Source organism: Phalangium opilio, unplaced genomic scaffold (assembly GCF_054372755.1).
Source record: "Phalangium opilio isolate 3A_F unplaced genomic scaffold, DU_Popi_V2 ptg000079l_1, whole genome shotgun sequence".
Classification (NCBI taxonomy): domain Eukaryota; kingdom Metazoa; phylum Arthropoda; class Arachnida; order Opiliones; family Phalangiidae; genus Phalangium; species Phalangium opilio.
In genome coordinates, this window is record NW_028324187.1 from 1,037,473 (window position 1) to 1,056,420 (window position 18,948).

Below are 18,948 nucleotides of genomic sequence, written 5' to 3' on the forward strand. Positions count from 1 at the left end.
TATACTATAGTGCGAATATTTTTATTTGGTAATATTAATAAATTAGCTTAATTTTGACCCATAGGTTTATTTTTATTTTTTTTTTAAAGAAGTTTCGCAACCAAAAATTTCCCTATTTAAGTTATGATAGTACCCAACCTTAGAAAGGGTTAATTTCCTTCCGGAAACCCGCTTTTCCTCCATTAAACTACCTCCTTCCAAGGTTGTTGTCTATTTCAGTGTACGAACTGATATCTAAATATATTTATATAAATAATTCATTTGGGGTAAAAATAAAAAATTGTTTATTAAAAATATGTTTTCGCCACCCATGTTTTTTTTTTATGAAAAACTAAAAACTAAATATATAAATTGCAAATTAATTATATTAATAAACGAGCCAATATTTCTAGGTAATTCATATAAAAATCCCCTAAATTCATGATTTTAAATTAGTTTACTATTTTTCGGTATAAACAAAAAGCACATTTATATAACATAAGTACTGTTTTACGTTATATAAGCTGTTATTCGTTTAGAAATTCGAATACAGTTGAAAACTTCAACACATAACGTGCACAGTGGAAATATGATATTATAGCTCCAACCCACGAATTTCGTCTGCGTTCGTAGAAATTTTACAAAACCTAGCTCTTTCCCTAACCAATTTCCCTGATTTTCCATGAGTATCCTTCTCAATCTAAACCAGTTTCCATGAATACCATTCTTTCTCTAAACAAGTTTCCCTGATTTTCCATGAGTACCATTCTTTCTCTAAACAAATTTCCCTGATTTTCCATGAGTACCATTCTTTCTCTAAACAAATTTCCCTGATTTTCCATGAGTACCATTCTTCCTCTAAACAAATTTCCCTGATTTTCCATGAGTATACCTCTTTCCCTAAACCAATTTCCTTGATTATCCCATAAATAAACGTCTATCTCTAAACCATTTTCCCTGATTATCCCATGAGTATCCTTCATTCTATAAACCAATTTCCCTGATTATCCCAAGAGTATCCTTCTTAGTCTAAACCATTTTTCCTGATTTTCCATGAGTACCCTTCTTAATTTAAACCATTTTGCCTGATCGTCCTTGAGTCTCCTATCTCTAAACCATTTTCCCTGATTTTCCATAGGCGCCCTTCTTTCCCCAAACCAACTTCCCTGATTATCCTATGAGTATCCTTCAATCTTTAAACCAATTTCCCTGATTATCCCATGAGCATCCTTCTATCTTTAAACCAATTTCCCTGATTATCCCATGAGTACCCTTCTATTTCAAAACCAATTTGTCTGATTATTCCACGAGTATCCTTCTAAATCTAAACCAATTTCCCTGATAGTTCCAGATCTTCCCCTTTTCCCGATCTGTTGGAATAAACCCCGTAGAGGAATAGCTATTTTCCCAAAATAAACTTTTGTTTTTTATTCGTCGTCGGAGGAGGTCTCTCTGAGTCTGAGATATAGAGAGTAACTCCGTAATATTCTAATGGAACTTATGGAAGTCGCGTGTCATCTAGTCATTATCACCGCCCTTAGCGTGCACGCTGGGAGTATACGAAAACCACTAAGACCACTATATAACCCCTTCGCAGCTGAGCCGAACTTGGCCCATTTGGGTAAAAGCAAAGGCCATTTCCCAGGCTCCATTTTTACACTACTCAATCACGTAATGTGGCGTTTTTGCAAAACGTTGACCACACCTACAACTTATACCTTGAACACGAAGGGGTGTAGAAGTATATACTTTATAGCAGATGGCCAACCAAGTTCCTAGTTCAAGTTTGCTTTAGTTTTTGAGCAGGCCTCCAAGTTTTCAAGTTCAGGTATAACGAAACTTAGTTTATAGGTCAGGTTTAAGGCTTGTCAAGGTGAGGGTTAAGGTACGTTACTTTGAAATGCGATTGCATTTAGGCCTAAAACGACCAAGTTCAAGTTTAGTTTTGTTTTTGTGCCGCCAAGTTTTCAAGTTCAATATCAAGAAACAAAACTTAAGTATTCGGGTCAGGTTGAATTAAGGCTTTCAAGGTTTAGGAAAAGTATATACGTTAGTTTTGAACTGGAAGCATAGACAAATTCGGAAATTATGTACAGAGAAACCAACACACAGGGGCGATACCGCCATTGGGGTATTCTCCCTCGTACCAAGAATCAACGGCAGACTGAGTTCACCCGAGTTCACTACACGCGGGAGGCTAACCAACTCGCACTGCCTCTGGCGGAGCTTCTTGACGCGAGGGAGAATACCCCAATGGCGGTCTAGCCCCTGTGTGTTGGTTTCTCTGTTAGTACTAAACAAATTTGTCAAAAACGGAACATATTTCAAAATAATCATACGGCCATGACTTCATAGTAGAAAAATATTTGCGCAAAATACTTAAATCTTGAAAAACAAACAATTTCCCACGAAACAGCTTTCATGATATACTACTTTTGGCATTCTTATTTTTGTGCCCCTCTGCCATAGTTCAAAGTGTAATATATTTTTTTATATAACAAGCATGCATGCTCGATAACAGGTGTTTTGGTGTTTTGAAATGGAAAATTTTCAGAAAACCCAATCAGATACATACCGAATTTAGGATTCGGCGCAACTCTACGTTATATATGTCAGTATACTGTATTAGTCACATAGATTTATAACATCTGACTAGTTTACGAGCTTATTTACAAGGCGTTAGCGGTGTAGAAACCTACGGCAAAACATGTCAGCAGGTGCCGTTCGATGTGTTTCCCCAGAACGAGCTTTAAAGTAACATTGAGAATTTCCTAGAATCCGTGAATGGGAAAAAATATATCGCGTTTGTAGTATAAAGTTACGCTCTAGAAGTGTTCTACCAGTTGTATGAATGAATGAAGGAATATTTGTTAACGTTACAGTGAATCCCGATGTACTCGCGCTAGCTATGAAGACCTCATTTATAGATCGAGAACGAGAAATTGGATGATGGTGAATTTAAAATAATGTTTGGTGGTGTATTTATCACGTTCAGCAATAATGAGGGACTGCTCGAAGTTGAGTACCTCATAGTTAAGGCCGGGTACTAACTACACCGAGTGAAGAACATTGCGGGATTTCACAATTTGAAATATGAACAAACCTCTGGATTTTTGGTCACATTTCGATTTTGAAGGTAAATTAATAGTAACCGTAACTTCTCTTCGATCTGTTCGATCCATTAACAAAGTATAGAGGCGCCAGAATAAACTGGCTTGTTCCCTTAGTAAAGGTAACCTTGACCCAAAGTGATAATGAAGAGGTAGACGTAAATTTGACCGTTTTTCCGCGATATATCTCCCCGAACCCAACCCTTTTCTACGTCTATCCCAAAGTCCTATCATCGGGACCATTCCTCCGCCCAATAAAACGCAACCAGGCGCTCTTCACGTGCGAAGGAGTGTATGCTCAGGCTGGTGGGTTTTATTTTTAACAAGTACGTCGATTGGCGTGCGGAGGGCGAAGGCGCGTGCCAGACGACAAAATCCAGAGAGCTTTAGCATTCCTCTCAGGGAAGCTTAGGAAAAGAGAGAAAGAGGGAGAGAGAGAGAGAGAGAGAGAGAGAGAGAGAGAGAGAGAGAGAGAGAGAAGTCGGAAAAGTATAGGCGCTGACCTAGGCGTCTTCCCAAAAACCGTTACGCGTCACACCCTCGGCGCCCCGGTTCCCATAGCGACCCTTCTCTCGTACTCCATCCCGATACATACGTCAGGGTCCCTTTGACGTCACATTGACGTCATTCGCTCCCATCGATTCCAGTGTACGAGTACGGGATCCCGAGAGCGCACCTACTAACATCTAGGTCTTCCTTTACTTCAACTCGAGAAAGCGAACCGACAGGACGTTCGCGGACCCGGGACACTAAGACTTTTTTTCCAAATACAACATCGCGGAAGCGACCCGTACGCTACCGGTTGTCACGTTCGGTAACCCGCAACCGGAATTACTACAGATTGTACACCGAGTACACCTGTATAGTACACGCGTGAAATATCAACCCGAGACTTCGTGAAAATGAACTAATCGGCATCAAATACCTCGCAACTAATTATAACGGGATCGGTTCAAAGGTAGGATCTGATTTATACACTCTTTTGACATTATTTAAAATGATGATCATCCCGAAGGAAGATTGGAATTCGGAGAAGTTATTGCCCCTGAATACGGGCTTCCCTTCCAAACACGCGTGTGTTAGTGTGTAGCCAGCCTACAGGCGTTCGGTCTAGTGACATATATTTTGAGAAATTTTAGGTATTATCTCCTTGTTTAGAATATACCTCAACTTAGTGTTATAAACAACACTGATTTTGACAGATTACAATGATGATTAATCTACAAAATTTGAATCGTTGCCAACTGTGATACAGGTTGTTATTATACGCAGTTTGTTTACAAAGTCGAGCAAATACTAGATTAGCCTCTTTGGTAGAACGTACATTAAACGTTCGTTCAAATCAAGCCAATAGAAGTAATATATACACGTGTATTTAAATAACGATAACATCCGTATAATATACTTAATCATAATCAAATCAAATTTACGTTAAAGTTAAATACTGGATACTATATATAAGTATACCAGTACATCTTTCTAAACATTGTAAACCTGTACCGAGGATTGGGGAGGTCTTTCAGCCGGTGTAGACGTAACAGTCAGGCTGGCCTGCCTTAGAGAGAAAGTGTGATGGGCAACCTTATTGATTTAGCCAATGCATTCGCACGTAAAGGGACGTGACGTCAGTAAAGCCATGACGTCAAACGAAAAACTCTTTTACAAAAAGGTACGGGCAGTATGGTTTCGAATCGAAGACTCTAGAGAGGAAGGCTTTGACGGTCATCTTAACTCCGCCCATAAAAGATATTTTTAGACGACAATCCCCGAATACCGTGTTTTAAAGAATTAGAACTTATATATATAATAAGTACCTCGTGGTATTTTTAGCTATAAAATAAAACTTGGGACGGTTATCATTGTCAGCAATTAACTAAGGCAAAGTTATGGAAACAATTAACTCAGTGTCAATTATATATAGTGTATTGATAATTTTAAACTTTGTTACTTTACTATTACTTCTATCTTAATCTTATTCGGTATGAATGTTTCCGGGCATGAGATGCGCAATTACTATAAAAAGGTACCGCCGTTAACCACACATAATCGGGCTGTTAAATTTTACAAGGTTTAATTGTAAAAATTCCACTCGAAAAAAGAACGAAGATAGATAAATATGACGCCTGATACGACCTAGTTTTATGTATACTTTTGTATATATTGGGGGAGTTTACACCTAGTTTGTGGAAAACGAAGCAAAAAAAAAGAGAGAGAGAGAGAGATAGCACGAGGACAATTGGATGTATATTATGTTGTTTTATACAAAAATTGTTCGCACTTTCGGGCTCGTGAATTAGTTACACAACTCGGCAGGTGATTAAAGTAAACACATGGTTACTGGTAATAAAATTCATTCTTTTACGGTCGCCTTTAATTATTAATTTCAGTGTTAGTTAATTGAATTATAAACAAGAATATGTTGATTTAAATTAATATATAGCGGGAGTAATTTTAATACCCAATTAAAATATAAAACCAGGTGTGTTTAATATTTAGGAACATGGTCATTTTCTTATTCAATATTCTGGGCGATAATTATATTAATTCTCTAATGAATTAGGAATTTATTCGCGCGTAATCTAATAAGATATTGAATTACATATTGGAAACAAGGATTTTAAGTGTTAATGATTGATAAAAAATGTCATATCTAACTCTTTTTATTTCGAATGTATAATATTTGAATAACTTTGTCACTAAGAATGGGTGTACTTTTATTTTTACTTTAGGTCCCGAACTGAATCCCTCGACCACAGTCAGCAGCGCCTCTACGTCGAGCACGGTGGTGGCTGCGAGTGTGTCTTTAATTACAACAAGTACTTCCAGCGTTCGTACCAGTTCACCGTCAAGCAGTGTCACGGGTATCAGTCGAGAAACTCGAGGCACCAGCTTGGGAGAAGTTGGCCGAGGGAATAACCCCTCGGATCTGACCAGGACGACGTCGACAAGCGAACAGATACAACCCTCCGCTTCCGTGTCTGGATCAGCCATGCTGTTTCTGCAGTCCCCTCAGGTAATAACTGATTGATTGGCCTATTATCTTTGCCCATGTTGAGCCTCACATTCTTCTGGATTCTTATTCCCGCCACAAATGTAGTACCAGTCAATTTGGTTTAGATAATTTGATTAGAAAAATGGCGCCCCTTTATGATGAACATTGTCCAGTTGTCCATTAAGGTTTAGCATAGAGACTTATTGAGAGATAGTAAAGCCCATCTTCCTATTTAGTCTGTACTAAGCCTTCGACAGCGCCTCACAAGGCGTCGCTATACACTTCATGACAAGCTCTCAGTAACCAATGACAAACTTATGGAACATATCTTATGAACTTAGGGGTTTAGTGTATATTTGAACTAGAAGACCCATTTGTTTCAACTGAACTATTTACAAAATCTTCAAAGTTCTTGAAAAAATAAGCCACACTCTGTTCAAGTTGGTTCGACCTAAAACAGGCAGAAGCTTGACGCTTTTGAACCATAGAAGGGATTACGGAAAAACATATCCCAAAGATAGGATAGTGTCGAGTGGGTATTATCCCAATTTTATTCAACTAAAGAATGTATGGCGTCACGCCGTCTAACACGATGGTACAGTGTGAAAATTGATAAAAACTGAAAAGAGCTTGTAGAAATATATCTGAAATGCCTTGTTATCTTTAAATATATTCCTTTTCCCTAATACATATGTTTCTCTTTGGCGATATAAGCTTAGTAAGCCGATAGGCGTGGAAATTATCTATTTATTCTTATTACATTGAGTGACACCTCTCCGATAAACGATAAAGATAGCGCGTTCCTTCGTCAATCGCCTACGCGAAAATATTCATCCCACCAAGTTTTTCAGAACTACGAATCAAAGCGAAGTTTGAATTGCATTCGATACAAAGTATAACGTTAGGATAGATTGAACTTAGGTTGACAATCTAAGACTAATTACTTATAAAATGTATACGTAACCTATAAGTTTGATATATACCGACCCGGATTTGGGAAGGTAGTAAATTGATTGGTGTTACATCGAAGCCGTACAGATTGTTATTATTTAGTACAGTGTAAGGGATCTCTCGAGAAATGAGACTGCATGCGTAGATCGGTAGTTAAGTATTTCGGTGTCAATGACTAAGTGGAAACTACCATAGTTTGATTTAATAAGGGGTTGTTCGGGTTAAAATGGTTTTTATAATTGAATCGGTAAGTTCACCTATCTAAACATTGAACTGTCTAAAAATGTAACCACGATGCCCAATTAGTATTCTAAAGATATTACTATTTTCTTTCTTACAGACGGTACCGTTCTGTTCAGCGAGTTCAGTACTGGACTTTAGCAATCCTTTCGTCGAAGACACGAATTGTAATTCAGCGTCGGCGGTCGCCACGGCGGAAGAGTACAAGTTCCCGCCTCTGGATTTTGGAGACGTCGAAGCCGCGGCTTTCTTGAACCCCATATCGGAACTCTTTCCTATTTCCTCCCATTCTCACCACCAACATCACCATCATCACCACATCCCGGCCCAATTGAATCTAGAGATGTATCAGCCACCTCCGGAATTTCCCGGAGATAGGGACCAAGTTAATCCTCCTCCAACGACGACAACCGATGAGACACCCGCAACCAGCGTTTCGCCGGCTTTACCCAGTTTTCAAGAGACTTATTCGCCGAGGTACAGGAGGGACGTCACGTCCGGGATTGGTGGAATATTTTCGTTCAAACTTGAGGAACTACGACCTCAACAAGATGAAGAGTCTTTCTCGGATATTCACGAACTTGGACAGTTCGAGTCACAAGTTGGTGCGGATACCGGAGAGTTGTCCTTTGAGAGAAGTCAACCAGTTCCGTTAGCCCCGAGTGAATTCTATAAAATGGAAAGTCCCGATGTAGCGGCTTCGGCTTACGTCCCATCACCGACTGAATTGACTCAAAAAGCCACGTCATCCCGTCGAACGCACCAATCATCATCGCTTCCCTACCCAGCTCCGGGTTTCCCTGGCACCAGCAAAACCTTCCAACAACTAAGCTCCTTCGTTCACCAACCGTCTCCACCAACGTTTCCGCCGCAAACGACGGTTCCGACTTTGGCACCCCCATTCTCGGAAGCCATCCACGTCTCAGCCATGTCCGAAAGCAGCTACAGTTTGCCATCCACGCCGACGGCTTCGTCCACTTGTCCCGGTTACCCGCACGAGGGTAATTCCCCTATGTCCAGTCCCGGTGGTTCATCCAAAGGATCCTCGAGGCGTCCTTCGCTCAGCGTATCTAGTCCTTTGTCCTCTTCGGAAGGAAGTGTTCGTATGCAGACACCCACGACGCCTACAACCCCAAACGCGCCTTCAATTAGCAGCAGGTCATCGCCGGGAGCTGAACCGAGCCAACCTAGTTCGCAATTGTGCGCGGTATGCGGGGATAACGCCGCTTGCCAACATTACGGTGTCAGGACTTGCGAAGGTTGCAAAGGATTCTTTAAGGTATAATCCAAAAACATAAACCCAACCTCAAAAAAGTTGAGCTAACTTTATCATCTAAAAATTCTTAAAACAGAGGACGGTCCAAAAGGGAGCCAAATACGTCTGTCTTGGAAACAAAGATTGCCCTGTTGATAAACGACGAAGGAATCGTTGCCAATTCTGCAGGTTTCAGAAATGTCTCACAGTTGGAATGGTGAAGGAAGGTAAGCCATTAACATCCTGATGAACTTTACTAAGCAGAACATCTTCTCAACTTGACCTATTTCAATTTTCAGTGGTTCGAACGGATAGTCTCAAAGGTCGACGAGGTCGACTACCTTCAAAACCAAAATCTCCTCAAGAACCTCCGCCATCTCCACCAGTCAGTCTCATTACAGCGTTAGTCAGAGCACACGTTGATACCACACCAGATATCGCTAACCTAGATTACTCACTGGTAAGATACGAAACTCCCAACGGTATTACCAATTTTCTAGAATACTAATTGAAAGTCCACGATATAAAACAGTACGACGATAAAGTTGGTCCACAAGAAAGCTCCGATCTGGACGCGGAGAAAGTTCGTCAGTTTTATCACCTTTTGACATCGTCCATCGACGTCATCAAATCGTTCGCCGAGAAGATTCCAGGGTTCACGGATTTGGACCGAACCGACCAGAATTTGCTGTTTCAGTCGGCGTCTTTGGAACTGTTCGCCTTGAGGTTAGCGTACAGGTACGCATGATTGAATTCATGTGGATATCAATTATGAAATTCTAATTACGAATGTTTAATTCCAGAATTAAGGCGACTGACGATAAGTTCACGTTCTGTAATGGTCAAGTCCTGCATCGTAATCAGTGTTTCAAGACGTTTGGTGATTGGATGTCGCCCATTTTACAATTCTCCAAATCCCTACACGCCATGGAAATTGACATATCCGCGTTCGCTTGCCTTTGTGCCTTGTCCCTAGTCAGTGGTAAGTGTCCGAATATACGGCCTATACTTTAAACACCATGTGTCAGTATCTAAAACGGGCTACGTTCTAATATTTGCAGAAAGACACGGTCTGAAAGAGCCGCAAAAAGTGGAACAACTTCAAATGAAGATCATTGGTTCGTTGCGTGACCACGTGACGTACAACAGCGAGGCTCAAAAGAAACCGCACTACTTTTCCAAGATCTTGGCGAAATTGCCCGATCTCCGCTCACTAAGTTTGCACGGACTTCAAAGGATTTTCTACTTGAAACTCGAAGACTTGGTCCCGGCTCCAGCGGCCATCGAGAACATGTTCTCGACCAGTCTCCCATTCTGAACCAACATGACGTAGTCGTAAGAAGCCATACACCCCTTAAAACCGGGTGTATGCGTTTTCGAATGTGTTTCTCAAGTCCCGGTGACCTTTTGAATCGTAAAGGTCACCGATAAACTCTCAGACTGTCAGGGCAGCCCGCGTTTACACAACCCCCTTCATGACGTCATCACGTTCATTAGGGTATTTACGCGAGCCAATGACCAGTCGACTGAAAATGGCGCTTAAAATATGAAACTTTTAAGACGTTTCACGTGGACCCCGTATCATAGCGAAGCTAAAGGATTCTGGCCAAGCCTAGTGATTCTGATAATTGCTAGTTTTACAAAACCGCGAATGAAGAATAAAGGAATAACTGACAATCATATGGATATATACAAGAGAGAGCGATGAACTGAACTGAACGGCGGATTAGATTGGAGGATTAAAGCTTTCAACGTTTTAGAACAATAGTGGTTGCTTTTACAAGGCGTTTATGGCTTTTGTAAAGAAAATTAGTAAGCTTAGATCAGTGCAAAAATGATCACGAAAAGTCACAACAAAAATAAAACCGTGTGCAATATTTTACTTTCACTAAAAAAAATTACGTTGAGGACTATATTTGGGAATGGCGAATGTACTTAAGTATGTTTTAAAAGCGTCAAAACGGAGTTAAAAGGGTAAAAAAGTTAACGTAAATGACGTATAGATTAGAGAGATACGTCAAAAGTAATATTATAACGCTCTCTGAAGAAAGTACGCTAGACTGCCACAACCAATGTGAAGACAAAACAGTCTAGAACGCGTAAAAAACAGAAAACTTCCCTCCTAGAGCGTATAATAAACTTCCAATGATAGTTACAAAAATTAAAAGAGATTGAAAACTAAAGAGTTTAAAGAGTAAATAAAAGTACAAACAAAAACTTAAATTCCACCATATATTAAATAGTGTTAGAGATATTTTGGGAATTTTCAAATACAGTGATATTACTTGCCAGATTGAAAAATAAATAAATTTTAGGATTATTAATAAACCTAATGTTTTAAAAATTAAAATTTTAAGAATGATAGGATATATTAGAAACGAACGAAAGTCAGGATTAAGGTTTGACCAATTTCTAAATAACAAATCTTAAAAAAAAACTCATTTATAAGACTGAAACAATGTATAAAAAAATTAAATAGGGTAACGTTAGATTTTACATTTAAAAAATGGTCAAATTAATATAGGTTATTTACAATAAAAGAATTTAAGGAGAAAAAATATATATACGGTATATGAAGGGTATGTAATTTGTAAGCTTTTACTCATATGTAAATAGTGAGACAGAATGAAATGAAGAAACATAGTTTGTAGAAATTCGAGCTTTTGAAAATTATACTATATATGGTGGTCAGGAAAAAAAATCAAATGATATAAAAACTACCATCATATAAGTCAAAATATAGAATTTGTTTTTAAACATTTTTTTAAACGCACATTAAGTTATGGACTTCCTCCGAATATTTTTAATTATTGTGAACGCGATAGAGTCAATATTATACATACGTCATAACAAGTTGTTAAGTTGTGTCACATAATGATCGACGCTACAAGTACTGAAGACACAAAAACTATGACGCCACGGAGTTAACTATGACATCCAAATTAAACTTTAAAACTAAATGACGTCACGCGTGCCATATTTACTCTATCAACAAATTTGAGTATTTTAGAAATTTTAGTTGTTTTTTTTAGTAATAAGTTAATTTTAATTTTACTGTTATAATTTTAAATTTTTGCCAAATTTTTTTTTTAATTTCGCAAAAGAATGTGTCAATTAAATCATTTTAAGCTAAGCTAGTCAAAAATGTGAACGTATCAACAAGGTATTTTTAAATGTTTACAAACAACTGATCATCCCATCCCATTAAATAATACTAGAAGAAAAAAAAACCCAAAACAACAAGGTTTGCAAACAAAAATAAAATAAACATATTTGGGTGTAATTAAATTCAATAAAGGTGTTTAAGATATTTAAAAGAATGCACCGAAGACATTAAAAAAAATATAAACCAAGCGCACGCACCCTTTGCACGGAAAAATTTTGAAAAAGAAACATAGTCGTGTTTATTGATTCGCGTGTATTGTGGTTTTTTGAAAACTATACTAAAGAACTTGAAAAAAAATATATATATAGTTGAAAACATTTAAATGTTTATGATTTTAAACTACAAATATTTAAAGTCATCAAAAAAAGAAAAGAAAAGTCGTTTGTTCGATAAAAAATTTTAATTTCTGTTGCCTGTTATTCCTTTTCTCAAAAATTTTAAAGTCGTTATAAAATGTTATTCAAAGCGTGAATGAATGTATTCCGTTCGACTAAAGATTTTCATGGTGTGATAGAAACCATTTTAATTTTGTTGTTTGTAAATAACATAAAAACAAATAAATAAAATACTGTTATCTGTTGAATTTTAGAAGAAAAAAAACTTGACCATGTTTCTTTATTTTTATTCTAATATTGTTGGTTTACTCTGAGAATTAGTATAAGCAGAAGTATATAATACTTCTCTACGAGAGAAGTATACCACAAAGCGGTAAATGTAACGTCATTCTTCCCAACATCGGATCATTCGGAGCAAGGTTACTAAACCGAATCACATACGCGATAAATAGTTCCCTCATCATTTTACTCTATAAGCGCTTAACTATTTGGCAAGACGTGCTTGTGGATTTTGTCCCACCCCAAGACGAGGTTTGTGGGTTGATTGCTGGGAATTTAGTACCAAACAATTATAGAATCCACCTTACGGTGCGATGCCCATCTGAAGTTTGATGAGCGGGAAAGCAAACAAAAAGGGTGAGACTGGGAAGAATGACGTTACATAACTTAAGTATGAAGTGGATACAGAGTGGCATCCTTCTTCTATTATCCCCTTCTGGTATAAGTGACGTAGCGTGACGTCAAACGTCAGAGGACTTTGTCAATCGATATTATATAGTAATCCTTTTGTTTTTAACGTAACCATAACAACCACCCATTTCCCACGAATCCCAAGTGTTGATAATTTTTGAAAATGGTTCAAGAGTATACGTCAACCCAAAAACTACAACATTAAAATGGACAGTGATGATAGTACAGACTCAGAACTTGAAGAGGACTTCGAAGATGAAGCCTTCCAACCATCAGCCAATGAACGTGAACTACCACCTGACTACTGGCAAATTATCAAACTACTTAACTACGCAAAGGTTTGATTAAAAATTATATAACATTTGCGTAATTGCGTTAAATTCAAAGTTAAATTTTAGTATGGAGACCAAACAGCTACGTCTATCGCGCTCAATTCAATGTTGGACTGCGACCTCAAGAGTGACATATGCAATATGGCCATCAAGGAGGCTAATGGACTGGAATTGTTACTTAACATCCTCGATTCTAACGTCATAAAATGTCAAGTAAGTACGCAAACCACTTAAAACGTCCTGGCTATGAGATCAGCTTATGTCAATGGGTTTTGATGGTAGCTAAGTGCTCTAAAAGTACTACAAGAAACGGCTCAAAATCGCTCGACGTGCAACAGCCTAGTAAAACTAAAAGGAGTCCAGTCCGTCATGAGGCTCATGTCCGAAGACGATATTGAGTTAAGAAGTATGGCAGCTGAGGCCATGTCCCACATAGCCCAAACAAAGAGGGCCAGAAAAACTGTTCTCCATTTAGGAGGCGTTTCCAGCTTCGTAAGTTAACGTATGAAACTTGTTACATTTAACTACCCCGTCAACTAATAATTAAAATGTTCAATATAACAGGTCAAATTCCTAACTGTTCCATCTCATATCCTAAACCGACCAGAAACAAGGTGGACCCCTAACGATGAACGGTTAGCCGAAGGTGTCAAGTGTGGGGCGATGGCTTTATGGACCTTAAGTCACAGTGCAAGAATAAGAAAGACTTTGAAGTACTCTGGTATAATTAAGATCCTAGGGAAACTACTTAAGACGTCACACGAAAAGATTCTTACACCCGTGTTGGGGTTGACGCAACAATGCGCCCTAGAGGTTCGGTTGTGTTATACTCTAGGAATTATGGTTCAGGTCTGACACCGCGTACTTTCTTTTAAAGGATTATTATCGGCTACGTTATCGTAAGGATGGTATTATTGTGGATATATGCCAGCATTTAACACGGAATAATGTGGAAATACAGAAGTTATGCGCGTCGACGTTGTTTAAAGTACGTTAATTTCCATAGTACTTAACTTAATTGGAATTAAACTAACAAGTTCTACCTCAGTGTGGACAAGATCTGGAAACCAGAGAACTTATTGGTGGATTGGGAAGTTTATCAGCTCTAGCTAGACTTATTTCGAAGAATGTTCAATATGGTAATTACGAGCTAATGGCGGCAGTAACTGGGGCCATGTGGACTTGTTCGCAAAGCAAATCTAACGTTGATCGTTTGCTTAAATTGAACGTGGTGGAACATTTGGTTAAGTTATTGAAAAATCAGGAAGAAAGGGTAAAAATACTTTACAAAAGCAATAACAACTTCAATTGGGTGAAATAATTGAATATTAACGTGTAGGTTAAAGTACACGTTGTTGGGACCCTTAGCTTTTGCGTGGAAGACCCGAATGGACGAGTCACTTTTAGACGTTGTGGAGGAATACCATTGATTGTAGGGTTACTAAAAAGCCCAAATAACCTGCTACTGGTCAATATAGCCAGGACAATATGCTCATGTGCCAAAGACCCTGTTAGTATGAGGTAATACAATTGTACCCAAGTACTTAGCAACTTTGCGTTACGTTTAAAATCTCTTTTCTACAGCTCCCTCCATGAATTGGACACAGCCAGATTACTATGGTCTCAGCTCAAAAGTAACGACCCTGATGTGCAAGCTAATACGGCGTGGGCCTTATTTATTTGTTTGCAAAATACAAAACTAACTCCTGGGAAAATGACATCTTTCGTTGGAGGTTTGGAAATATTAGTGGATGCCCTAAAATCATCTCATACAGAGGTGCGTTCCTCAATATGCGCTTTATTATCAGTGGTTAGTCAAGATGAGGAATGTCTTGGAACCCTTACAGACCATGGTGTTGTGGAAATACTGGCAAAATTGGCCAAAGTTGTGAGTGGTTGATGTTTGGTTCGTTTAAAATTTAATTGTTCTTGAATATGTTATGTGTAAAATAAGACCACTATTTCTCTAGAAAGAGCCACGATTTCAAGCTCAAATTGCAAGAGCTGTTGGAAGTTGTAGCAGGACACAAATAAACCGTGACCTTTTTGGTCGGAAAGGGGTCATTAGGCCATTGGTCAAGTATTTGAAGTCACCGGAAAAGGAAACCGTCAGAGAAGCCATATTTGCCTTAAGACAATTATCATTAAGTGATAATAACTGCAGATTAATGAGGAAATACCACGCGGTTCCGGTAAATAAAAGGAATTGCCAGCTTTGGGTTAGTTTTAGTCTAATTGGCATATAATACTTCAGATTCTAGTAAAAAATGTTGGCTTCCCCGAAGACGCTGTACAAGTAGCCGCGGTAGAATGTTTGCGTGAAATTAGACAACGTGCTAATAATAATAATAGGCCAAAACGTACTAGTACTACTACTGTCATTGCCAAGGCTTAGATGGTACACCCAATCATTATACTTTTTTGATACTACACACCAATGCAATACTTAAAAATAATTCTTACCTTTAAAATGTTGAATAAATGTATTTGATATTAGTGTTTTTTCCATTATTTGTTTCAATCCATACTATTCCAAAACCACAGGCACACACCGCGCACTATGAAAGACCAAGGCTTACCATCAACAAAAAAAATAATTCAAAGTTGGAAATTGAAGCTTTGTATTCGTATGGTGAAAATAAATTTATACGCGTACATTTGAATAGATAAGTTTCCAATATTTCTTCCGTTTTTTAATTAACTTAAAATTAAAACCACAGTATCCTTCCACGGTTCAGAGTTCAGACGTGGGCTACGCGAACGAGCGCGAAAAAAACTGTGTTCCAGAAAAAAACTGTGTTCCGGAATCCGGACTCCGGAGTTGGCCTCAGAAAGGGTCTCCTTCAACCACGTGATAAGAGGGAGCCAATCACGTAGGCGAATTTGAAAATTTTAGGTATAGTTCAAAAGCGCGGGTCTTTTTAAAAGCGATAAAAAGGCGGGAAATAATAATATAAATAAAATTCGAAAATGAATAACAATTTAAATTTTATTTTATCAAAGCAATAAATACACGCTTTGTTTTTAGAGAGATTCTATCTAGCTTCCATTAGGATTTATTTAAATAAGTGAATATAATAATTATAATTATATTTTTATAATCATATGCAATAGCATTATTATATTTTAAATATAGATTAATTTAAAATGTATCAGCTTTGGTTCATCAATATTAGTAGGGAATTTTTAATCCACATTGTCAATTTTATAATCCGTTTCAATAAAGCTTAAGTAGAGTATAAAAAATAGTTCAGTGCACAATTGGCCTTATTCCTGATCAACGCCACAGAGGCGTAGCGGCGACTTTTGGAACTATAATAATACGGTAGCCAATTACAGGTGGCGCTGGAGCCGATGGACTCTCTATTTTCAATCATGTGAATAGCCAAGGCTTAACAAGCGATATGGTTTCAAAAGTATTAAAAGTTGATTTTACCTTTCTTATTCTGTCTAATATTATGAAATAAGACTTTCGGAGTAAGTTTTCATTCGATTTTGGTCTATTTGGAGATTATTCGGTTAATAATAATTAGTTAAAACATGTTTTTTGAAGTTGAAGCAGTAATAATCAAAACAGAAAATAACATCTCATTCTCCAGAGTCCATCAACTCCAGCGCCACCTGTAATTGGCTACCGTATTATTATTGTTCCAAAAGTCGCCGCTACACTTCGGTGGCGTTGATCAGGAATAAGGCCAATTGTTGTTTAAATATTTGGCAATTTGTATACCCCTCCTTTATTTAATCATGTGCACAAGATTAGAGAGTACTTATATAAATTTTTCTGGTTAAAATGGACGTGTTAATGATTCTAAAAAAACCTAAATGAGTATAAGAATAAGTTTAGTTTGTAAAAAAATAATTAATATACCTAATTATAAAGTAGATTGTAAATATTTTATACCATAAACCATATAGTCATTAAAATATAGCTAAGTGTATGTGGCTTTGTTAAAATCTAAGTTAGTTAATTAATTTATAAAAATTGGTCCAACAATAATTAAAATTGTAATTAGTTGTTTTTGATTAGTTTCTGAGGATTTGTACGTAAATACTAGCTATCTCTACATGGCACGAGCTAAACAGCAAGCCAACATGATTCCAAACACTTCTATAAATGCAACAGCTAAAGCTGCCCCTCCAATAGCTCCAATATTACTCGTAAAAAAATTTACAACCGCTACTTTGCAACCCTGGAAGTTTAAAAACCAATTTATTTATTAAAAAATATTTTAATATCGTAACATACTTCTGGTTGAGCAAATTCCCGAGTACAATTCACATCTACACTCAAAAGTTTACAGCAAGTCAAAAATGGAATGACATTTGTTGAGTTAAAGTCATCAGGTCCATTAAAACCACAGCAATTAAACTGACAATTTAATTTAATTAATATTAATTTAATATTAAAATTACGTATATTTATAAAAAAGGAAAATAAATAAATAAACTTACATCATGTTGAATGTGTTCCCATCCTTTAATAGCGTCTGCTTTTTCATTTAAAGCTTTATCAAAGTTGTTACTTAATCCATCATGAAGTATTCCTTTTAACTATAATTAATTAAATTAATTATGAATTGAATTCATAATTAATTTCTTAATCTTAATTTAACTCCGTCTTACCTCATTCCTATAAACATAGGCTGAAATTGCAGCTGCCATTTCAGCAACAAAGAGTAAAAAGAGTAAGACGGAAAACTATAGAAATTATATCAAATTAATTTAATTTAATAAAAATTATTATATTGTAATTAAAATTAAACTTACGGTTAACATCATGCAGACATTTTCCTTACACGCGCCGCAACATCCCAGGAATGACGTAAAAAATATGACAATTCCCAAAATGATCAGCAATGTTGCGCTGGATATATAAGAATCACCGAGTAAATTAAGGTAATTTCGAGCTTTGTATTCCACTAAAGAACCAATTGCGATTAATGCCAACCCAGTAACCTTTTAAAATAATTTAATGACATTAAAAAATGCGCGATTAAATAATAATATAATTTAATTAACTTACGCAGAACAATAAATTAAAAACAAAAATTAAGCATTTCACCAAAACAGCCATTCCCTGCGCCATTTCTTAGTTTTGGACGTTCTTTACCGATTTACTTAATTAAAAATTAATGTCATTTAAATTGGATCAATTAAATTAATGATCCATTGTTATGGTTTTCGTTAAGTAGTGACGTATCACCACTCGATCCACTCCACAAGTCTCTTCTTGTACAGTTGCGAAATTTCGATTTTTCTCACGATCTCAGCTGCCACAACGGGAGGCCCTAATTTGCGTAGAAATTTTTTGCAAACTTTTTTAACAAACTTGCATATCACCCAAGCGTCGAACTAATCGAAAAAGGTTTGCAAACCATAAACTAGTTTGCATATCAAAATTAACAAAATTGCATATCAAAATTAACAAAATTGCATATCAAAATTAACAAAATTGCATATCAAAATTATCAAAATTATCAAAATTAACAAAATTGCATATCACTTTTTACAAACTCGCCTATAATTGGCCAGGCGACTAAAAATTGTAAAAGGTCCAAGGTAATATAACATTCGTCGTTTGGTTTTTAATTGCCATTAGCAAGTTTGTAAAAGGTTTTGAACCTAACTGAGTTCCTAAAACTAAACCAAGGCTTAACGAAAAGGTAAAAGCATAAGTTTATCATGCCTCTAAGACGTGGCTGGTACTCCTATGGCAATAGTGTTTGTCTGGCTCCCTTTAATGAAACCCTATATAGCTATTTTAGTGGGGGCAAAATTTCGTCTGCTACGAAAATTGGGCCTGCCTTTGAGTGTAGGGCGGACATTTTGTGAGGGTTTTCTCTATGGGCAAATAGCATGGGTGACGTAGCCATTACCCCTTCTGAAATAGCTCTA

The 18,948-nt window shown here is 37.1% G+C and overlaps 4 protein-coding genes across 6 annotated transcripts in view; 2 read left to right on the forward strand and 2 right to left on the reverse strand.

Moving 5' to 3' along the window:
• The window catches only part of LOC149654071 (retinol dehydrogenase 11-like), a 44,884-nt gene extending 29,065 nt beyond the window's left edge, over nucleotides 1-15,819 (reverse strand). Inside the window, exon 1 of the mRNA XM_089845449.1 lies at nucleotides 15,514-15,819. The gene's annotated coding sequence lies outside the window, so the exon portion shown is untranslated. The remainder of the gene's footprint in view (nucleotides 1-15,513) is intronic.
• Nucleotides 476-12,319, forward strand: Hr38 (Hormone receptor-like in 38). Of its 3 annotated transcripts, none has more exons than XM_089845440.1 (8): nucleotides 476-3,115; nucleotides 5,819-6,102; nucleotides 7,373-8,551; nucleotides 8,625-8,754; nucleotides 8,827-8,987; nucleotides 9,060-9,253; nucleotides 9,331-9,509; nucleotides 9,589-12,319. In XM_089845440.1, the coding sequence occupies exons 1-8, from the start codon at nucleotides 3,073-3,075 to the stop codon at nucleotides 9,843-9,845; spliced, it is 2,427 nt and encodes an 808-aa protein (XP_089701566.1). In that variant the 5' UTR covers nucleotides 476-3,072; the 3' UTR covers nucleotides 9,846-12,319. The 3 variants fall into 3 exon arrangements, with proteins under 3 accessions (XP_089701566.1, XP_089701565.1, XP_089701567.1); XM_089845439.1 differs by having other exon boundaries at nucleotides 481-3,115; nucleotides 9,060-9,265; nucleotides 9,589-12,318; XM_089845441.1 differs by having other exon boundaries at nucleotides 486-4,047; nucleotides 9,060-9,265; nucleotides 9,589-12,317.
• Nucleotides 12,475-15,546, forward strand: gudu (Armadillo repeat-containing protein gudu). The gene is made up of 10 exons (XM_089845443.1): nucleotides 12,475-13,056; nucleotides 13,117-13,263; nucleotides 13,333-13,542; nucleotides 13,615-13,863; nucleotides 13,928-14,038; nucleotides 14,099-14,323; nucleotides 14,390-14,571; nucleotides 14,635-14,938; nucleotides 15,021-15,242; nucleotides 15,305-15,546. The coding sequence occupies exons 1-10, from the start codon at nucleotides 12,925-12,927 to the stop codon at nucleotides 15,443-15,445; spliced, it is 1,923 nt and encodes a 640-aa protein (XP_089701569.1). The 5' UTR covers nucleotides 12,475-12,924; the 3' UTR covers nucleotides 15,446-15,546.
• A 202-nt stretch (nucleotides 15,820-16,021) lies between the features above and the next one.
• Nucleotides 16,022-18,487, reverse strand: LOC149654081 (23 kDa integral membrane protein-like). The gene is made up of 6 exons (XM_089845450.1): nucleotides 18,077-18,487; nucleotides 17,821-18,009; nucleotides 17,677-17,751; nucleotides 17,506-17,604; nucleotides 17,300-17,422; nucleotides 16,022-17,243 (listed from the first exon to the last, which is right to left on the reverse strand). The coding sequence occupies exons 1-6, from the start codon at nucleotides 18,137-18,139 to the stop codon at nucleotides 17,115-17,117; spliced, it is 678 nt and encodes a 225-aa protein (XP_089701576.1). The 5' UTR covers nucleotides 18,140-18,487; the 3' UTR covers nucleotides 16,022-17,114.
• Between the last annotated feature and the right edge of the window lie 461 nt (nucleotides 18,488-18,948).

Excerpts from the sequence above, each read along its gene's own strand:
- Hr38 (XM_089845439.1), top strand. The coding sequence starts at position 3,073 with ATGAACAAACCTCTGGATTTTTGGTCACATTTCGATTTTGAAG. Across the intron at positions 6,103-7,372 it reads TGTTTCTGCAGTCCCCTCAG|ACGGTACCGTTCTGTTCAGC; the intron begins GTAATAACTGAT and ends TCTTTCTTACAG. Across the intron at positions 8,988-9,059 it reads CTAACCTAGATTACTCACTG|TACGACGATAAAGTTGGTCC; the intron begins GTAAGATACGAA and ends GATATAAAACAG.
- gudu (XM_089845443.1), top strand. The coding sequence starts at position 12,925 with ATGGACAGTGATGATAGTACAGACTCAGAACTTGAAGAGGACTTCGAA. Across the intron at positions 13,864-13,927 it reads CGCAACAATGCGCCCTAGAG|GATTATTATCGGCTACGTTA; the intron begins GTTCGGTTGTGT and ends TTTCTTTTAAAG. Across the intron at positions 14,572-14,634 it reads AAAGACCCTGTTAGTATGAG|CTCCCTCCATGAATTGGACA; the intron begins GTAATACAATTG and ends TCTTTTCTACAG.
- LOC149654081 (XM_089845450.1), bottom strand. The coding sequence starts at position 18,139 with ATGGCGCAGGGAATGGCTGTTTTGGTGAAATGCTTAATTTTTGTTTTT. Across the intron at positions 18,010-18,076 it reads TTTTTAATTTATTGTTCTGC|GTTACTGGGTTGGCATTAAT; the intron begins GTAAGTTAATTA and ends TTATTTTAAAAG. Across the intron at positions 17,244-17,299 it reads GGGAATTTGCTCAACCAGAA|GGTTGCAAAGTAGCGGTTGT; the intron begins GTATGTTACGAT and ends TTAAACTTCCAG.